Source organism: Larus michahellis, chromosome Z, assembly GCF_964199755.1.
Source record: "Larus michahellis chromosome Z, bLarMic1.1, whole genome shotgun sequence".
Lineage (NCBI taxonomy): Eukaryota > Metazoa > Chordata > Aves > Charadriiformes > Laridae > Larus > Larus michahellis.
The window spans coordinates 24,719,249-24,741,274 of NC_133930.1; the positions used below are offsets into that span (position 1 = coordinate 24,719,249).

Here is a 22,026-nt window from a genome sequence, read left to right on the forward strand (position 1 = left end):
TTGCTTCCAAAGCAGTCATGTATAGTTTCATTTTACGTGTTCCTGTGCTGATATGAAGAGCCTTTTATTTCTTTGCTTGCAGAAGTGCAGAGCTCAGAGGAACATGCTCAGTTGCTGAAGAAACTCATCAGATCTCCAAATGTACCTCCCCAGTATTGGCTCACACTCCAGTATTTGCTGAAACATTTCCTCAGAGTTTGTAAAGCCTCCAGCAAAAATCTCTTGAATGCAAGGTCTCTGGCTGAAATTTTCAGCCCTCTGCTTTTCAAATTCCAGATAGCAAGGTACGTGGGTCATCTTTATTGTATTTTGTACTGTCGATATAGGTTAGTTATGTACAAAAGTAAGTTTAATGAATTAATTTTCTGATTTTTTTTCCTTACTTCTGATGTGGAGGGCATTGGCGTAAATTTTGCCTATGTTTTTTGAATAATTCTAATGTAATTCTTGCATTTTTTATTTCTGCCTAATTCTTTCTGCCTAATCCATCTCTTGCAGCTCTGATAATACTGAACACCACATAAAAATCCTAGAGGTTTTAATCACAAGTGAATGGAATGAGAGACAGCCTGTACCAGGTAAAAACTATTTATAATTTTAAAAGTTATATACCATCGTTTTCTTAAATATTAAAATTCAACTTAAGGACTGTAAATGCTCATTGTTTCTCTTTTTCAGTCAAGCTTAATGCAAAAGTGTGTAATTACAGAACTAAGTAGAAGTTGTTCATATGTTCTATAGTGTTTTATTGGTTTATATTTTGTCTATTTGTTTTATAAGGAATTGTCTTTTTCATTAAAATCCTCTTTGTAGCCATAGTTTGTACAGCCTTAGAACTTTAATTTATTTTTCAGTAGACTGTGAGTAGGAATTTGTGAATTTTTAAGACCTGTAAACCAATAGAATGCATATCATACAGTGACAGGGAGGGGTGGGGGTGTAAATTCTGGAGATTTTATTTAACTTTCACCTTACTCCCAGGCAAATTTTCATAGAACTACAATACCCCATACAGGTCATTGGAAGAAAGTAAGATTTTCTCCTTTATTTACATGTATGTAGTTTTTAATCCAGAGACTCAAAAGATTTATTTCTCAATATCAATAAACAATGCAGAAAATATTAAAACCATTTCCATTCAGGAAAGTCATATTACACTTGTATTGTTCCTGTCAGTTAGTATCTAATGTAGCCAACAAACAGTAAAACCCACTTCTAATCTATGAAAAATCCCTGGTTTTAAATCAAATATTTGGTAGGAACGAGGCAGAGTTGCTAACTATGTGCAAAGGAAATTATTAACGCAAAAGGACTTTAGATATTAGCCTAAAGTAATTCCTTTTATACCTTATTAACAGAGAAGATTCGAACAAAGCATAGGGCAGGCTGTAGCTTTGCTCCTTCTGTATTCAGAGTACAAGGTAAACTTCATGGCAGTGGGATTTGTAGGACTGCTTAAGATTTGAAGAGCCAAAACACAGCATCAGAAAAACAGTAACAGAAAAATGCCTTATTTCATGTATTTCAGGTAGGCGCGTTGTATAATCCCCTTCATCAACTAATGAAAATTAATTTAAAATAGATTATTTTTTGTTCCTACAATAAGATTTTTGTTCCTACTGCTTTGATTGGAAGGCTTTTCCAACCTTGCCAGCTCAATTAGTTAGGAACCTTTCCCTAACATTTAGTGTACATCTGTTTTCAGCTAGTTTATACCTATTTGGTTTTGTTGAATTTTGTCAAAATAGTTAAGCAGGCATTTCCAGAACCACTATGTATTTTTCTTTCTAATGCTTCGTAACAACCATGAAAGTCCAAACTTTTCATGACTGTCCCGTTTTACCAAGAATCAGCAAATAACTGGTCATTGTTAAAGAAGTATTTTCTTTGCCACTTGTTGTAAGCCTTAAAAGGCAAAATACATTATTGAATCCTCTGATATTCTAAAGAGTTTGCTAATAGCATTTTTCTAAATCATATGTTTGCAAATGCTTTAGATAATGTAAATTTGTATGGTTAGAAGCACTGATTTGGAGGTTACAAAGGTAAGGTCAGTGGTGAGAGCTTCTTAAGTTTCAAAGTGAGAGTTTCCTAAGTTGCACTTAAGAGATCACTTACTTGCATATTGTCCTGAGTTGCTTCATGTGAGAAAAGTATAAAAGTGAAAGCTGTTGATGTTAGAACTAATAATGAAGACAAGGAGTCTAGTCATCTTGAGAGTATCATTAGGGTGCTTGAAGAAATGTGGCTATATCCATCACATTTATAGGGTTTGACATGACATTAGTAATTGTAATCTAACGTCTGCTTGTTTTTAATATTGCTTCTGCATTAATTAATATTTTGTAATGCAACGGTTTATTTTGAGGGTCCTCCTGGGATTTTTCATATGATCTGTTTCAAAGATAAAACTCCTTCCCCGTGCATTTCAAAGTCCATTCGGGGCAGTGGAATGTTTTCAGTGGAACATTTGCACATCTATTAATGTGCTGGAAAAAACCTCAGATACCAGTTTTCAAGCTTTGTAGTCTACGGTTAGCTAGCCTCTGCTCTGTAAATTTTCCTCGAATAATTTTCAAAAGTTGAGTCTTAATAGAATGTTGTGTAAGTTTACAGGATTAGGACACGAGACTCTTTTCCACATCCAAATCATTCACTGACCTGATCATCTGAAGTGCTTTGTTTTTATAGTTCTCATAAAAGACTCTAAGATGTGTTTTTCAGGATTATCATCTTCAAGATTATTGCTTGTGGTAGCTTGTTTCCCTAAAAATAGTTAGAAACATTGTAATAAAAGGAAGATTCCTAGAAAAGATAACTTACTTGTCATATAAGTGTTCTGAGAATGACAATCTATAATAGAATTTTAAAAGTGCAGAAGTTAAGAGGTTTTAAGCAGAAAGAATCTTACTGTTGAAAATAATGTAAGGACAACTAAGCGATAATAGGGAAGACAATGCTGCCAGGTTTCTTCTCTTTTTTACAGACAGAAGTGAAAACTTCCTCCTTTCTTTTTTCTTTCTTTTTTCTTTTCTTTCCTTCTTTTTCTCAAGTCTGGATTAAAACATTCTGTCTAAAACAAGCTGTGCATGAAGTTCTTATGGTGTCTTAAACAGTACGTAGATACGTTAAACGTAGTGTTGGGGATAACTGAGCTGAATAGGGAGGAGATCTTTGCACAACTGCGGGGTTTTTTCGTATCACATCACCCACTAATTATCCTGCTTGCCTCAAAGCAATAGAAAGTATGCAATTGGACCTTATATCTTAATATATCTTAAAATTAGTATCTTAAATAGGGCATCTTTAATTGGACATCTTACAGCTACAGTGATGCTTTGCACACCAAAAAGCAAAATTAGGAGTTACTCCTAGGTCATTACTTGATTTTTTTATCACAGAACAACTCTCGACTAATCTTTAATTTTTTTTTTCTCTGTCACAGTGTTCAACAGCAAACTGTGCATTTTAGTTTGTGAATTAGAATAGTGCTTAGCCCTCCACAAAAGTTAAAGTAGTGCAGTTAAAATACCTGTTGTGCCTGTGTGTGCAGTAGGTGAAGAGAAAATAATGTTGCAGGAGAAGTAAGATTGGAGAAATGGCTGGTGTTTTGAATAACTGGTAATCAGATCTGTTTTATGATTCCTTTCTCATTCTTTACCAATAGGTGAGCCAAAAGATGGTGTTAGTGTGCAAGCTAGGTGATTTAGCATCCCGTTTTAACACCCCAAATTGATGAAGAGCCACACAGGCTTTAATTTAACGAGTAATGCTGATTTCACAGTCAGAAACAAAGTGCATGTCTCTAAATACACCATTCAAAGCAGTAGCATTAGAAGAAAATATCTTAATTGTAACAGATTGTAGCTAACAGTGCTGCTTGTGTCTCACAGAATCTCACACATCATACAGAGGTGTGAAAGCATGTGTGCTTGTAGAGGTAAATATTGAAAAATAGGCTATATTTGTAGGCATAGAAGACTGAATGTTTTTTTCAGTTCATTTTCAAGGATGATAAAGGCTCCTGGCTTCAGCGCCTGGAGGAGGCCTGCCCTGGATGCGGGTCCCAGAGCCATCCTTCGGGCCGGAGGGGTGGCTTGAGGCAGCACGGTGGGTTTGGAGCTCGTAGCTGGGGAGGCAGGTTGTACAGGGGATGGTGGGGCAATGGGAGAGCTGGGGGGTGATTTTCATGGGGAACTCAGGGAGATGGGGATCCTCTTAGGGTCGAGGGGTGATACGGAGCGTGGAATGGCTTTGGGTGTGTGAGATTAAGGTGTGTCTTATCGCAGGAAGGCAAAGAGGAAAGGGGGACGTGGTGGGAGGGCGAGGGGAGTTGGCCAGCTGGTGGCACTTCGGGCAGAGGGGCTTGTGAGGAGCAGAGGTAGAGCCACTGCAACGGTGGGAAGGACCCGCCGTCCTGTACACTTGAATTGAAGCCTTTGATGGCCTGTGCACTAGCGCAAGCTGAGCTGCTTTGGCTAGACTGTGTCTCCCAGTTTATTCCTGTTTCCCAGGCTTGTAAATAACATTGTAAATAATGGCTGAAGCTGTGAAATACTGCAGTTTTGAGGATGAAGAGGTAGGTTTTACTACTCATAGGGTCATAGCTAAGAATGAGTGAGGTAATGAGACAGCCTTACCCATAACTGCTCACTTACTGGGGATGGGGTGAGAATCCTGGCAAGCCAAGCTGCACTTTGCTTTTAGCTGCACAAAATATTAGCAAGCGTGGTAGCATAACAGCCCAGCCAGAGGATTGTAAAGGCTGATCCTGTTCCTCTTGGAATCGAACACAAGGCTCCCCTGGGCTGCTGCGGTGGTCAGGCTCAGCCCACGGTCCTGTTGGTGGTGTTTTGGGGACACAAACAAATATTTAGGAACACTGTCCCTTGCCAGGACTGTTTCGCATTGTGTCACAGGCTTGGCTGGACTGTCAGCAGCGCCAAGCATGGTTTGGAGCCTGCAGAAGGCAGTCTCTCCTGGGGAGAGAGGCTGTGCGCCCGTGCCTTACCCGGCAGAGGGCTCCCCTTCTAAGCTAATAAAAATCAGACTTTATACCTGATTTAACAGAGAGCAAAATGCTTTGTTAATCAGCGTACATAGGAATGTTGTATTCTTGGTTTAGGATTTGACAGTAGTCTGTGCTTTATGTTTCTCAATACCTAATTGAAAGTATTTGGTAAAACTGAAACAACATGTATTAGAATTTTTTACAGATTGTTATATATGTGTGTGTGTATTTGTATGTAAGTACGTGTAACACACACATGTGCAAGCCTGTCAGACCTGATCAGTTCTCTTCCTGCTTCATACATAGTTTTTTAGGAAAAAAAGCTTTATAGATAGAAGAACATTGTGAGTATGACAGCAAAAAATAGTAGGCTGCTGACTTTCTGCAAATGCAAATCTCTAGGTTCAATGGGCACCACTCAAGGTTTTGAAATTAAATTTAAGATAGGGCAATTGTGTGAAAATGCAGACGTGTGGATGCCAGTACTGTGTTTTGACAGGACACTTTATTCCCTTCTGCAGGATGATTAAGAACTCATTTTTGCACAAGACACCAGAATAAAAAAAAAAAAAAATTTTACTTAGGAACAAAGCCTTGTCTTTTATCTCTGTGTGGGTACCTGGGCTTTTTAAAATGGTAAAAATTCAGTGAACCAGGTTTGGGATTTCTTTTCTCCTTTGAGAATATGATTCTGTATTGTGGCCCTGTAAACCAACAAGTGTTATCAACCCCTTCTATAATTTCAACAGTAAATAGGAGGCATATCAGTTACTGTCAGAAGTTGGATTAGTTCAGAAACACAGGTTACCGTCTCCATTTGAAGTAGGCTGTACCTTTATGACTTAAAACTGCTTTAAAATGCTTTAAATTATATATAGAACTGACAATTGTTCAAGTAGGAAAAGGCTAAAACTAGAAAAGCAAGGGATTGTTTTAGATGAAGCTCATCCATCAACTGTAAAACATCAAAAATGGTACTGCAGATATTTGGGATTTCATTATGAGGTACAAGTGGGTTTGGTATTTTGTAACATATGAGGATTTCGGTAGGTGGAGTCTTTGGGAGGTGAAACCTTTTCAATGCCATTTGACTGCTATAAGGAGCACAAGCTGATCTCAAGGAACACAGCTACTAGAAGTTGTCACTGTTTCCAACAAGTGGTGGGAAAATATTCATCCTGTTTTATTCTTTCTCTGAATTTAATCTTGTGATCTGCTTCTCCATTCCCTTTGAATTTATTTCCTTGTAAAAGTGTAGCTGGCAAAGAAGTTAACCCCTGTAGGCAAAGGGGAGCAGGCTCTTCATTTGCTGCTCTCTTCCTTTAGCAAGTCTGATCTCCACCAAACGCTAAGGCAAGGAAAATATATTTGACCTAAACTGCTCCCTCTCTGTACAGTCCCTTTTCCTGCCTGCCTGCCCCAGAAATGAACAGTCCTGACGTACTGGAAAACACCATGGATATGGGCAGGTGGTTTTTTCTACTATTTTCAGTTTATAGGAAATGGATAAAATGCCTCACAGTGTCGTGCTGAGGGTCTTCAAGCAGCACCTGTATTTGTGATCCAGTGTGAGTGTGTAGGACATGATGCTGTGCTTGCAAGCAGGCTATTTTACTTGCACAGAGCTGCTCTGAGAGATACAGCTCTTTTCAAGGGAGATTTTGATTCTGTTTTTTTCTGCAGTAAGTTAGTTAGCCGCTTCCTGTGTTTGCTCGTGCATGGTGTTTTCTCGACTTCAATTCTGCGCTCAGCAGCTAGTGACAGAAGCTATTTTAAGGCCTCTTACAATGGTCTTCTCATTTACTTAGCTAAAATGAGAAAGTTAGCCCTGCATTGGCCACTTGTTAGCTGATGACAACTTTTACTTTGAATCTGCCTCCCCCTCCCCCACCTGAAATCCCTGGCTCAGCAAATATTTGAACCTGGCCAAGTTAATCATGAAACTGAGATCTTTATCTGAGAGAGACGTGCAAGCTACGGAGGGTGGTGTTGGTTTTTTTTTTTTTTTTTTTTTACAGTACTAGAGTCAGGAGTCAGGTTCACTTTTTAATGATGAACCACAGTAAGTGGATACCTTCTGCACAGCACAGAGCTTTAAGCAGTTAAGAAGAGAGAGAAGGCTTGGATTTTCTCACTGCATGTTGCAGCTTTTTATGGAACATTGGTTGGAAAGCAGAGCAATCTCTTTCTCAGATTTTTTTTTTTCTTCATTGCTACAGAGAAGCTTCCTAGTAAAAGGAGTTTTGGGGATTTTTTTAAAACAAGATTTTTATCAGAGGAAACCAAAAAGTTTTTCAGGTTATTGGATTGTATTTTCATCCTGTGTTACAAGGGCGAGCATTTGCGATGCATAATTTACAAAGTAAGTGATTTTGAATTTCTGTGTGTGTTTTCTTCTTCACCTCGTGGAAGTATTTTACTGTAACTGATTACCAGGTAGAGCTTTCATGGTCTTAAGATACATGACTGAAAGTCGAGTACCTCTGTACCTTTCCAGGTTATACTGGGAACGGGGAGTCACCTGTCTGCCTCCTGTCTTTTCTTTCTTGCCTGCAAGCTAGGCTAGTCTGAGCCAAGCACTAGCCTGATAAAAGTGTGGACAGTCCCGAATTTGGCCACCAGTGGAGAACTAATTTTTTCCTGAAAGCCTTTATTAGTCGGAATAAAAAAAGCTTACTGATCCCACATGAGACCTAAATGCAGCCACATAGTCTTTGTAGGAAATGTTTGTAACCTAGTTTAAATAATTACCTTGGCAACTCAACTGTGCGGGTAGCAGGTGGGCTAAACCTCCAAGTTCAGTGTTTGGACTTGTGTCTGGGATGATTTTAAGTATCCTATTTCATTTTGGAAATGGAAGCAATCTTTGGAGCGTGTTTACCTAAACAGGGAGGGGAGAGTCTACTTCAGAATGAATTTAAGCTTGTTAACATATAAAGCAAACTAGCATGCATTTTTTGTAGCTGTCGGTACTCTAGACATGTTCTTGTATGTTAATGCTTGTCCAAAAGGGGTAGGCTGCTGAGGGGCACAGAGCGGGGGTAGACATGTGTGAAATAATTGGGAAGGCTATAAATTGTGTTAATTTTTTTAATGAGTATTTGTGAGATAGAGCACAATTCAGCCACATCAGGATTCCTTATGATGTAGGCACAGATAGTTGCTGCAACTACTCTTTGTTGTGGATCTCCTTTTCTGCCCCAATAGATTATAGCGAGTATAAAGCATTCACATTGCTTTACATAGCATTCTGCTCTGGAATTAATAGTCAGTTCTGTGCATGTTTCTTCCAAGAGGTCTGAGACAGTTGCAGTCAGTGATGGGGGGACAGTTAAGAACCAAAATTTCTAAATGGTAGGAGGATACTGATGACATAAAGACAAGTGAGGAAGGAGACACTGACAAGGGACTCTTGCTTTAAAAACAATTAACTTGATAAATATCTCAGTGAGAACAGGGTAGAGAAACAGTGTGAAATGGCAGCCTAAATCTTTTTGTATCCTGACAGGCTGGCTTTTTATGTTCAGCAAAATCACTTGAAGATCTCGCTCAGTTTTGACTTTCTTCTTTGACAGTTTAGGCAAGTCTGCTGAATGCGAGATTATGATATTTGTTTTTTAGATATCAAAATGATTTAATCTAGATCGATTGGAATTGTATTTTATTACAAAATGATGAGGCGGGAAGACACATCTGCTGTAAGCACATTGTGTGTAATAATATCAAGTGTATTGGACCCGTGTGTCCATTAAAATATTAGAAATCTTTACAGTTTAAAAACATAATCTGTATTTCATTATGTGGCGATATATATGGCTATGTGTGTGTGCATGTGTAAAATGGGTGTGTAATGGATACACACACACACACACACACAGAGTCACGCTCTTTTCCCTTCTGCATCTTTAATATGTCCAGTAGTTCCAGAAGGCTTGTAAAGCTTTTTGCATGGTAAACTTCAGGCATCGGAGCAGGAGAATGCAAGTGAGGTGTGACCGACCTACTTCTAAAGGGAGCTGCCCTGTGTGTGAGCGTGCATGTGTTGTGTGCTGGTGTGTGTAAGAGCTACGTGCTGCAGCATATCAGCCTTTTGTCATCCTGCCAGGACTGGACTGTACCATGCTGCAAAGTCAGGAAAATCAGCCGGGAACGTGGGCGAGGAGAGCCCACTCGCTCCTTTTGTTTGTAATACCAGGTTTATATTGCAGTTCTTCTGAATGTAGATTCCTTCTGAAACTGAAATTGTTTTAAGATTAATGTAGAAGAAAATGATGAAACAGGAGTGGTCTGGTGACATTATTTTGACATGATTGGCTGAGGATTATGATGTAATAGGTTACAGTGCAGCCCCTTATAGGTTTTAAAATGAATTCCAAGACACCATTACAAAGAGAGCCTGACTCTTTTCTTGTATGTGAGCTTACTCAGTGAAACTCATACAAATGTACAATACTGTTTGGAATATGGAAGAACTGGATATAGAATATCCTAAGACAGATATAAATTGTGGCACAGACTTGATGTTTTACATAGAAATGGATCCACCAGGTAAAACTGCAGTCTTATTATTGAAGACTTAATTCATTTTGGTCTTTACAATAGCTGCTGAAAAATTCTTAGTGGATATATAGGATTTCTTTACTTTGTCATTGATACAAATAGTTTTCTTTTTCCTTTTTTTTGCATAAATTAGAATTAAATTGTGGCTTAGTGCATGGTTACAGTAATTAGAATCATAACCTGTAGAAATACCTGTCTGCTTACTTAATTGATTTTTTACTGAATTGACCTGTTTCTGTTTTGATTTTATTCTGTCAGATGTAGTTCTAGTTCTGCTATTATATCAGAAAAAAATTGTCTGTCTTTTATTAATATTTTTGCTATCTCTGTTCCACACTGTGACTAAAAGGAGATGCTGTAATAACACTTTTATTTCCTGAAACAGTGATTACAAGTCATTGTTTTGGATTGTTTGAGGAAAAACAGATTTTAAAATTTAGCAATGCTAATTGAATACCTGATACTGCATCATTTTTTCATATAATATAAAAATATTATGCTATCTTGATATTCATTGCAACTTTAAAAACATTGTCTTTTGTAGCTGATTGTAATATACAGGTCAGGGACATTTGTAGAGAATGATGTACTTACTGGAGAACTAAAAGAGCTGGGTTGATTTTTAATCCTGATTCCAATGTAGTCCCCCTTGCTACTAAGTCAGGAGTGCTGCAGTATCTTCTCTGGAACCCACTGGTATACGTATGCAGCTTTGACATTGAGAAGAGGGGGATGTGGTTTTTAATCAGTCCTGGCATTTGGAACACAGTTTATTCTGTAGAATACTAAGATTAACACAAGAGATATTTGGGTCACAGATGGGTTTCTTAAAGTGGTTTTTTTTGGCAAATCATTGCACAGAATGCTGAGGATCACAAAAACCCAGTTCTTCTTCTTAAAATACACAGTATTGCTGTGGGGTTGCATCTTTTATTACTCAGCTTGTAGGTAAGGGAGCAGCAACATTCCCCTAAGATCATTACATAGGAGGAAAAAAAAAAAAATTTACATGTTTTGTTATTTATATTCACCTGAGTGGAAAAAGGTTAAAGCAAACTTCAGAATTTTTTTTTTCTCAAATGCTTTCTTCAGAGGAGGAGGAGATGGGTATGGTGTTACATTTTGCTTAAAATACATTCTTGCAAAAGTAACATACCTTTGGGAAACAGTACATCTTTCTTGTTGAATTATATTGTTTTCAGTAAAATATCTTGATTCCTGTAATGTCTTTCAAAGATTATTACTGATGGAAAACTCTATTTTTTAACTATTGTCTTTTTTTTTTCTCATTCATGTAATAATGTGCAATTTCAAGGAATACATAGTCGGGTTTTCAGTGAGTTATAATCAACTTTTTTCCCCCCCTTTCATCTGCAGCACTGCCTCCTAAGCCACCGAAACCTAACACTGCAACTAACAACGGCATGAATAACAACATGTCATTACAAGATGCTGAATGGTACTGGGGAGATATCTCAAGGTAAATCAACTCAAGACATGTATTTCTTATGTTTGGCTTTATGCTTTTGCTGTGTTATTCTGTGTGTATGTATTATGGTTAGGTATAGAAAAATTAGGGTTCTAAAAGACATTTTTTAGGATATTTTCCAACACAAACATATTACGGTTGGTTTTATTCCAAACATGACTAAAAAGTTACTGGCAGTTAGTTAGAATGTAGTATGTGAAATGTTCTGTTACTTTAAGACAGCTATATGAAATGCTAGCATGAAAGGACAGCACCAAAAAATAAGTATTTTCTTCTTGTCTTTGATACAGAACTTCCAACTGTAGGCACAATAGTTAACAAGCCAGACTAACAAGTGCCATATATTAGCAACATTTTTAACTGTACTATATATAGGTACATTAGACCAGCACTGGCTGCTCCAAATGTGCAGGCTTGTATGAACAAGTAGAAAGACCTTTGCATTAATACAATTTTGTCTAACAGTGAGAGGACGTAGGATATACCATTTTTATATCCCAGTTGTTCTCCAGCAATGTTAAATAAGCTATTAAATAACTGTATATATTAATATGGAGATCAAGAAGGCTTATAAAAACCATTTATTTTAAAACAGAAGAATTTAGAACACAGTGAGAGGATAAATGAGGGAGAAGCAGCTGAAATGATTGGTTACTTTTGCTTTCATTTTAGAGAAGAAGTAAATGAGAAGCTTCGAGACACTGCTGATGGTACCTTTTTGGTACGAGACGCTTCAACCAAAATGCATGGGGACTACACACTTACGCTAAGGTAAGAGTAGTTATGCTAATAATACTTGACAGTAATACTTGACAGTAAAACACTGCATTTAAAATACAGTGTTCTTTAGGAAGTAGTACTTGAAGTATGCCTAACTTTTCAACAAACTTTATTTGCAGGAAAGGAGGAAATAACAAATTAATCAAAATATTTCATCGAGATGGAAAATATGGCTTTTCTGACCCATTAACTTTCAACTCTGTGGTTGAGCTAATAAACCACTACCGGAATGAATCTCTAGCCCAGTATAATCCTAAACTGGATGTGAAATTACTGTATCCAGTGTCTAAGTACCAGCAGGTAATTTGGTCTATTCTCTTTGTGTTTCACTTAAATACAGAGAAATTAATGCAGACTGGGTTGTCATTTATCATGAAGAACTTCAGTTCTGTTAATAACTGAAAAAATAAAGTGGGTATAAAACCGGATATTTTTGTTTAAAACCAACTACACAGTTTGCATGTAAATAATTAAAAGTTTAAATACTACAGATACATTATTAATAAATAAATTTATGTTAATAAATATCCCACTCATTAATGATGAAATATATAACTTGCAGTATAAAGCTGAACACTTGCAATGCAAAATTGCTTTTTGTCGTTAGTTTCTCATTTGCATGTTTTACTATAGTATATTATATCTCCATATTGATGAAAGAGAAGTCTTGTTTACCATGTAACTAGGCATTTTTAAGCAGTTTAATCCTGAAAATCTGTGCAATATCTTTGTTTCTTTACGGAATATCTTTCCTCCTGCTCATCATTCCAGGATCAAGTTGTAAAAGAGGATAGCATAGAAGCAGTGGGAAAGAAATTACATGAATATAATACCCAGTTCCAAGAAAAAAGCCGAGAATATGACAGACTCTATGAAGACTACACAAGAACATCTCAGGTGAGCTAGATTTGACACTAAAGGGAGACTGGAAGACTTCTGTAGATTCGGAATAATATTCATACTGCCACCTTCCTTCATCTTCCTCCCCCTCCCTTTCGCTACCACTGCCATTGCCCAAAAGAGGAAACATATCTGAAGTGCTTGCTCAGTATAGTAGAATCGCTTACTCATGTTTGAACAGTCACCACCTGTAACCTAACCCACCCTGTGCCCAAGTCTGACACTTGCATCCAAACCAAGCACAGAACGGTCTTGGTTTACCAGCAGTTCTGCATACGAGTGAAAGTTTTCAAGACACATTTTCAGGGAAGCACTGTATTTTATTACTAGTCTTTGAAGGATCTGGTTTCATCTATGCATAGTAGAGAGATTATGTGTGTACACACAGCTCAGGAATGAAAAGCTGCCTCTATCCTTCTTTCAACTGAATCAATTATTAGCCAAATCTTGAAGTGCCAGTGAATTAGTGCTGTTTTACAGACTCAGAATCAAGACTGCTTCTTAAAACGTGCAGGAAATATGCCTAAACATAATTGAAGACAGAGGGAGAAGTGCAGGCAACTTGAACTAATGACTTAAAAGACTGGACGATCAACTAGCTAGGTAGGGGGAGCAGGATGGACTAGATGACCTCTTTGAGACCTGTCCAGGCCAATATCTTACACTTTTATTTCATAAAGCCACATGTACATTAGTTGTTACGAAGCACAAAGTGCATTGCCATAAGGCTGTAATCATCACAAATAAAACTTATTTATACAAAGCGAAGATTGTAGCTAGCTTTTTGTCTAGCAGTTTTTGTTTCTTGGAAAACCTGATCATGGAAAGCCTCATCATGGTAACCTTTTGCATGGGCCTGTTTTCCTCTGTGTTGTAAGGCTCTGCATACATAATGCGTTCTGGTAAAGGGGTATTGAAGTCTTCTGTTACAATATACTGAAGCGTTTCTGTGATACAAGCCAATATAATCATACTTTCTGTCTGATAACAACTGTAATAACAATTATTTTATTTTTCAGGAAATTCAAATGAAAAGAACAGCTATTGAAGCATTTAATGAAACAATAAAAATATTTGAAGAGCAGTGCCAGACGCAAGAAAGATACAGTAAGGAATACATTGAAAAATTTAAACGAGAAGGAAATGAAAAAGAAATACAAAGGTCAGTATTGGTATTTCAAATTGTATGATTTTGAAGAAAGAAACAATGCCAAGTCTAAGTCTGCCTAAAACTAAAGCAAGATGGCGAGTTTAAAGTTGTTCAGTTGTGAGCAAAGCAAGCCTCAAATAGGGTAGATGGGAACTTGCAAAATGTATAGCTAAATCTTGAGAAATAATCTGTACTCTTAAGTGTCTATGCCACTAAATAGCTAATTATAAAGGTATGAATAAGACATCATCAGAGTGTAACCTACCACATTATTCCATTCAGAATTATGCACAACTATGAAAAACTGAAGTCTCGAATAAGTGAAATCGTGGACAGCAGGCGTAGATTAGAAGAGGATTTAAAGAAGCAAGCAGCTGAATATAGAGAGATAGACAAGCGTATGAACAGCATTAAGCCAGACCTCATACAGCTGAGGAAGACAAGAGATCAGTACTTGATGTGAGTATCATTATGAGTTAACAATTATTTTTTTTTCGTTGGTATCCAACTTCGGTGACTAACAATTAATTTTATTTGCAATTATTATCCAGGTGGCTGACTCAAAAAGGTGTTCGGCAAAAGAAGCTAAATGAATGGCTTGGAAATGAAAATACAGAAGAGTGAGTATTGAAAGATTTAAATATTTCTGGTATTTCAGATCATATTATGCAAAAGTGAGATAAAGCATATTTAATTCCTGGACCACATAGAGGAAATCTCAAACCTACATCTCCAGTAACAATGCACGCTGTTAACACATGACAGCCTACGTCATGCAAGTATTAGAAGGGACTCTATCTCACCCCCTACTCTCAGTTGTTCAAGGAAATGCATAATCAAGTTACTCTAGCAAAACAGTGTCATTTAACCTATGTCTTTATTCTTACCAGCAAAATGAAGATCATAAGGCCGTAATATCTTATAGAGATGCTATATGGATGGACAAATTGTTCAGAAAGTCTCCTAGGCATGGGCAGGCTTTTTCCAATTTTCAAGCGTTGCTACTATGGTGCTATCTAGTACAATGGTAGATACCACAGTATACCACATTGCTACTGGAGATGATAAAATTATATATGCTGAAGAGTAGTCATTCTCTGGTTTTGTGGTCTGGTTAATTTTTCTGGGAAATGGCAGGATGGTATTCTGTCATTTCAGCAATTCGGTTTACTATAGCTTCTGACAGGGGTTTGCCTAATGAATACGTTTCATTTCATTCGGGGGAAAAAAGTAAAAAACACCTGGGTGGTGTGAATGTAGACCAAATTTAAACAAAAGCAAGCCACAAAATAGTATCAAAAGTGTAGTAACAGTGAGGACTGAACAAATAGAAAAACAAAGTTGTCTGAGTAATATTTGTATCAGCATTTTCGGCCTATGTAGTTTCCTGTGCATGCCTTTTACGCTGCCTGGCTGAACGTATAGCAAAAGCAGCAGACTGACAATGACTGTGTTGTGCATTTACATTCTAGCCTTGTCCACAATCTATTTTAATTTGGCTTGGTTTATTGAGTCTCCTACTGTTATCTTGGAAATTGTGCATCTCTGCTGTGGCTGCACTGGTAGAAGCAGGTGATAAAAATGGCATACGTGTTTTAAAGCTGTGTTGTTCATTCAGTCTTGGCACAGCTCAAAGGTGATATGATGGTGAATGTGTAGGCACCTGTTTCCAGTAGTACTCCCATCGCTTAAACAGTAGACAAAGAACAATGCTAGGCTATAGTTTTAATGTAGCATCAAAATGTTTAATGAAAATCTTCGTGTTCTCTCACTCTGTTACTCTCCTTGCCAGTGAGTCTGTAAGTGCTCAGATTTCTGCTGAAAAACTAAACTTTCAGAATATGACTTTAGGAAAAAAAGTTGTAATGCAGAAAAAATCAATATAATGAGCAGCAGGAAAAACAGGAATTGCTTTTAGTAGGTGCTGGTTGAAATAAAGCCACTGCTGAATGCATTTGAATATCATGCAGGACATTCGAGTACAATGGGATAAGGGACCTAGAGAGAATGTTGTCTGAAAAAAACCCCTTCTTTCTGAAAAACTGAATTCTGTGAGATTGCTGATTCTTGTAGACTACTTTGAGAATCTTCAGAAAGACAGAATGGTGGATAAGTGAGAAGTCATGTTTCCTTAGACCAAGGAAAACTGGTTAAAAACCTATTACAGAGAGAATAAATACATTACCAAAACACAGACTGATTGCAAGCTGAGCAGGAGAGGCAGGACCCACCAGTATAGGCTGCTGGAGGAGTGGGGAGCTCTGGAACTGCAGAATATCAAAGCGGTGTCCAGACAGCTGAACCAGAGACATCTTCTTTCATGGTGGACTTTAGCTCAGAGGGTTCTCTGTAACTCTGAATCAACTTCATAGTTGGTGGCTGGTTTGGTAGAGAAGGCCCTATATTATATGCTCTTCTCATAATCTGGTTATAAGTAGAGGGCGAGCAGTCTACTATTCCACCCTTTCCACAAAGCCATCTCCCCTATAAAAAATTAATCTGTCTGTCTGTACAACTGCTCGTAGCTTTCCCGAGCAGCAGCTGTAGTTGCTACATTGCATGACTTTTCACTGCTGACCAAGTGTTCTGATCTTTGGAAATGAAGCTGACTCAGAGGGTATTGATTTCATTGGGCTTGCTATTTACCAAAACAGTGAGCAATGGTAGAAGTATTGAAGTGCTTCACAGCAGATTCTGAAAGATAGCACAGCATCCTTTTATATCCTTCTTCAGATTTACATGAGTGTTTTTAAAAGAAGCAAGAACCAGAACTTATATTTTATTTTTATTCAGTGGTTTGAATGGTGCAATATTACATGGGTTACATCCCTAGTTTTACCAGGGAGGCATCCTAGTAACCACTGACGTTTTTTTTCAAGTAATACAAAATGGGGACTACTTAATTTGTGGGTTTTGCTTTGCTATGAGTTTCACAAATACATTTTGTCCTATCTCAACAGCCAATACTCTATGGTAGAAGATGATGAGGACTTGCCCCATCATGATGAGAGAACATGGAATGTGGGGAATATCAATAGAAGCCAAGCTGAAAATCTGCTGCGGGGAAAGCGAGATGGAACATTCCTTGTTCGAGAGAGCAGCAAACAAGGCTGCTATGCCTGCTCTGTTGTGTACGTACCTTAATTTGTGAATGATGTAACCAACATCTGAGGCACCTACCTTGAGCCAGGGCCAGATAGACACTTGTATGTGCATGGATCCAACTGGACCTTCAGGCTTAGAAGCCTGAAGGATGGCCTTGCTTAGACCAGCAAGTCCTGAGGCCATCCTTATTGCTGCTGCCTTTCTTACCCAGCTCAAACCTGTGGCACTCCCACAGATGAGCCTCACGCAGAAGGGAAACGAAAGCATGGATGCACTGCTTTATGTGCAGCTGCTAAGTCCTGCCTATCTCCCTCCTCCTTAAGCTAACGCAACATCTGGGATTTGGGTTAAACCTAGGCTTTTACTATTATCATACCACAGAAGACAGGAATTCTATGTAGTGACTACCATCTTAAAATTTATTGCCAATACCTTATTTTCTAGCTTAACTTTACTGTACTGACAAACTAAAAACTGGTTGGTTTTTTTTCCTTTTTAGGGTGGATGGAGAAGTAAAGCACTGTGTGATAAACAAAACGCCTACTGGGTATGGATTTGCAGAGCCATATAACTTGTACAACTCGCTCAAAGAACTGGTGCTACATTATCAACACACATCACTCGTGCAGCACAATGACTCTCTCAATGTCACACTAGCCTACCCAGTATACGCACAGCAGAGGCGATGAAGATCTTAATACTCTGGGTTGTTTGGTTTTTTTCTAAAGAAAAGATTTGACAACATTGAGGCCTCTGGAGAGAGAAGGCTCCTTTCAGCCTTACTCAAGAATTTCAGCTGCAGTATCAAAGCTATCTGTTTTCAGATGGGACTAGAGCTTTCTTTCCTTCACAACTGCAGTGGGAGAGATCACAGTATTAAGCTGTGAACGTATGTTTCTAATCTGAAGTGCTTTTTTTTTAATTAAGAAACAAAATACAGAGAGAGAGAGAAATCCTAACCTGATCTCCCTGCAGGGACCTAGAGGCCTTTAAACATGGTGCTTGTTTACGACCACTTCTGAAGCTTTACCAGCTAGAATATTGGATTCTCCAGACACAAGGTGTAAGAGGTTTTTGTCATTCAGTTATTGGAATTTTGTGGTCACGACCTGGCTTGGATTTGGTGTTGCTGCACTCAGTGGATACAGACACACAGCATTGTGGATTTTTTGGTTTCTGGTGAATGATATGTAGCAGAATGGCACTTTCATTTCTAAGGGACACTTTAAAAGGACTTCAGTTACAGTATGTTGTTCAGAGTAATTGTAATAGCAAAGTGCCAGGAAGTGTTTTGTTTAGACGTTTAAAAATCCTGTTTTAAGAATATATTTAAGACTGAAGAAAACAGGACTTTCAATGGCATACAGTATATAATAATGTACATAGTATTGGATGACTAACTATCATTGATGGAAATTGTCAATACCAAACTGCTTCTCTTTTTCCCTTTTCTGTTTGCTAAAAGCTGAATTCTTAGACTGTGCTATGCAATACTGAATTTTCTTTAGGCTGTAGTATTCTCTCAAGCATACCTACAGGTTAAGCTTGTTTTTCTTTCTTGTTTCCTTGTCTTCTTTTTTCTTTCTTTCTTTTGCCTGAGAATATTTTTCCTGATGATTATTTTTTGTTATTCATTTTGTTGTTTGTTTGGGGTTTGTTTTTGTTTTTTTTTTAATGTACAGGAAGCCAGCAAGAGTTGGTTTCAGAATTAAAACTATGAAATATTTTACAGTTTTCTTTGTATAGAATATTGAGCTACTAGCTCGAAGTTTTAAAAGTTGGTAATTTTTTTTTTGGACTAAATATTTTGTTGGGCAGTGCCTGATAAGCTTCAAAGCTGCTTTATTCAATAAAAAATATATGAACATTACAAAATATCACTGAGTCCAACAATATTGTTTCAGAGATAACTTTAGAATACGGTACCACGCTATGTTTGCTTCTTGAAGCATTTTGAACTTCTATCATGATTGTCTTTGTATTTGAAAGACAAAAAATGGTGTATACTTCTCTGATGGTTGCAGAAAAAAACAAGAAATTTGGCTACTGGGGTAGATAGTTTGGATTTCAGAATGAATCCACTATTCATAGTAAATAAATGACTTCTTGACCTACTGTGGCAGAATTTTTGTCAGCATGTAAAGGTATTTTCATTTCATATGAAGGAATTTTGTCTAATCTGTTGCCTAGGTTTGTTTTTTGTATTAGTATTGTGTAAAAAAAACTCCCACCTTTACTGAGAACGTTTGAATACAACTTAGAGCTAATTAAGACTGGAAAATGTCTGTTTTGAAAATGATTAGGCTACCATATTTAACATTTTGGATTTATTTTAATAATTTTGTAGACTGAGGCAGTATCAAAGTGAACAATTCTGTAATTTCAGGCACCAGAGACTTTAAAGGCTTATGGTTTAGCTAAATGAAACAAATACATGAATCCAGCTAGAGCAGATTTATTAGGAATTCTGGGACAATTCACTGTGGGTGCTTTCTGACCACCAAGAAAATTCACACCTTGCAAATTGATAAAGTAATGACATTCAGAGAAATTTTGGAAAAGTTTTGACTAAGTGAACATAAGAATTTGTTCTTCCCCTAAGATGCAAAGGCAAGACCCATTACTGTTAAAGGGAGTTGCACACACAATCAAAAGAGTAAGACCCATGGACTTCTCTCATAATAGCTCTGTTTTAGAGATACATGTGTTTTAATTCAAAGTATGCAGTACTTATTAAGCTATTGGAAATAATAAGAAATTTGCCAGTCTCCAGTAGTTTTTATATTATCTTTTAATTTTTACATTATTCCTTCATTTCTGAGGCTGTAACCCTTTTGATTTTATTTTGATTTTGTGCTCTTATATTTTTTGGTGGATTGTCTTTGCTTTCCTATAGATGTATTTTCTTACTAGAATTTATATCAGGAAACAAGATTCAACCAACATTAATGTTTTGGGATAGTCACCACTTACAAAATTATTCTGAATATTTTTTCTGAATAGAATTTTAGTCTTGATCCCTTCCCCTCCTCATTCCACGCTTTTTTCAAGCCTGTAGGACCATGTAAATTTGATTTACTAATAACTGGTTTTTACTATGAAAAGCACCAACAATTACTCTAGCATGCCAGTTATACTACTTGGCTTGAAGTTACAAATTAGTTCAATATACCACAATTTAACACTTGTAGCAATCCAAGATATTCTTTGGACATATATTAATTTTTGATTGTTAACTATTTTAAAAGTAAAATTGTATTTTTTCTCTATAAGCAAAATATATGTAATCTGAATTGATGTTTCGCGTAGCATTTGTCATGAAATTTTATTGTAGTTAAGGCATTTGGATCTCATTTTCCTCGTATTACGAAAACCTCTGCTATGTCAGTGGGCCGTATCCTTAGCATGCCCAGCCCAGTATGGGATATCATTTGTTCCTGTCGTGCTGTACAACTTCTCTTCATCTGTTGTTGTAACAGAGAAAAAAAATTGTGTGTGTGCAAATTTGGCACTTGCTTTTCTTGCACAAGCAACAATGAGAAATAAGCACTATGTTGCGAGGATGAGTGCTCAGGGCTTCCTAAGGGGAAGTTCTGCCTACGCAGGGTCTGTGCAATTTGCAAGGATCACTGACACCCTGAAATTGGCATGAGTGGGTTTTCTTTGGTATTTACATATTGTGTGGCCTCTGCATTTCCCTCTCTCCTTAATGCACGGAGCTACATCCTGCCAAAGGCCCTGGTCACTGCAGAGTTGTTTGTCCTTAATGTACCATATTGTTCACTCCAGTTTTGATTTGATCTCAAACATATACAGAAAAATAGTATGGGGATATAACTGAAGAAACACGGTGCTTTTCTGTATTTGTATTGACATTTAGTTTTTCCATCTAATATGATTCAAAGGTGGGATTTGTTTTGTTACATTTTTTTGGTTTGGGGATTTTTTGTTCTATTTTAAATCTCTGAGTTACGCTGCACTGCAGCAGCACTTTCACAAAGCCTTTGAAAGGTATGAGACATAACACAGAGAACCAAAACCCACAAGCAAAATCAGGAGTTTCTGATTTCCTTAAGGTGAAATTTGAATTTGCAGATTTGGGGATATGTATCTGTTCATATGCGTGCACACTTGCTGTGTTTATGTATGAATAGATCTTAGTATAGCTGCAATTTCACCGAACATGATCATTTTGCTGAATTCAGTAAGTTATATAATTAACTTTGTTTAAAGGCACACACACATGCACACTAGACCTTTGTGAGTGCGGCATGTTTCCAAATACAGTTAGAAAACTGAGTTTCTGTGTTGTTGGATATTTTCTTTAAAAAAAAAATTGTCTGTATGGTTCAGTTATCTAAGAAATCTTGTCAAGCAATCTGTAAAACCAAATCTTCAGATTTTCTGTTTGGTGTCAACTGTTCTGTAGTGAAGAAATGGCTTTGTCTTGTAATTGGCAATGAAATTATAATGCTTGGGAAAACATTCAGATGCTTCTAATGGGGAAAACTTCTGCCGATTTTCACACAGTGCTTTTGCTATGCATGGTATTAAGTTGGGAAGGTGAATCCTGATACTGTTTTTTATCGGGGTCACTTTAGAAATGGGCAGCTCAAAGCACAATGCCTCCCATGGGACAGGGTTCCAAAATGCAACATTTATATAGAATCATGTTGTATTTACTGCAGTTGAAGACTAAATTGGACTGTGAGAGTTGGTAATGTTACATTGCATTTGTCCTAATGAGACTGCATTAGCTGCCCAAGATGCTGCTATTTTTTTTTATTCTTGTTTTTAAAAATAAAGCTCTGTTCTGTTAAATGTCTTTAAAACATTAAGATTGCTTTGTTTTAAAATGGTCGTTGAGGAGGTGGAGGGTAAAGTGGGTTGTAAATTGCCTTTACAAGGCAACAATGAAAACATGCCTCCTTGAAATTTTGTTCAAGCTATAGAGTTGATGGAGCTGTGTCTTGTTTTTAAGTTGCTTTAAAAATTGTAATAAGTCTTCAAGCAGAATAAAGGTTGTTTTGA

At 37.2% G+C, this 22,026-nt stretch overlaps 1 protein-coding gene across 6 annotated transcripts in view; it reads left to right on the plus strand.

The window, feature by feature from the left end:
• The window catches only part of PIK3R1 (phosphoinositide-3-kinase regulatory subunit 1), a 58,479-nt gene extending 39,607 nt beyond the window's left edge, over positions 1 to 18,872 (plus strand). For 4 of the 6 annotated variants that reach the window (XM_074568885.1, XM_074568886.1, XM_074568887.1 and 1 more), the window contains 11 exons: positions 83 to 284; positions 499 to 578; positions 10,949 to 11,051; positions 11,733 to 11,831; positions 11,960 to 12,140; positions 12,612 to 12,737; positions 13,760 to 13,902; positions 14,173 to 14,349; positions 14,442 to 14,510; positions 16,851 to 17,021; positions 17,495 to 18,872. In XM_074568885.1, the coding sequence (XP_074424986.1) occupies positions 83 to 284; positions 499 to 578; positions 10,949 to 11,051; positions 11,733 to 11,831; positions 11,960 to 12,140; positions 12,612 to 12,737; positions 13,760 to 13,902; positions 14,173 to 14,349; positions 14,442 to 14,510; positions 16,851 to 17,021; positions 17,495 to 17,684 (1,541 nt within the window). In that variant the 3' untranslated portion in view covers positions 17,685 to 18,872. Of the gene's footprint in view, positions 1 to 82; positions 285 to 498; positions 579 to 6,945; positions 7,374 to 9,371; positions 9,560 to 10,948; positions 11,052 to 11,732; positions 11,832 to 11,959; positions 12,141 to 12,611; positions 12,738 to 13,759; positions 13,903 to 14,172; positions 14,350 to 14,441; positions 14,511 to 16,850; positions 17,022 to 17,494 lie in introns of those variants that run through there. The other 2 variants (XM_074568890.1, XM_074568889.1) reach the window with 2 other exon arrangements.
• The last annotated feature ends 3,154 nt before the right edge of the window (positions 18,873 to 22,026 follow it).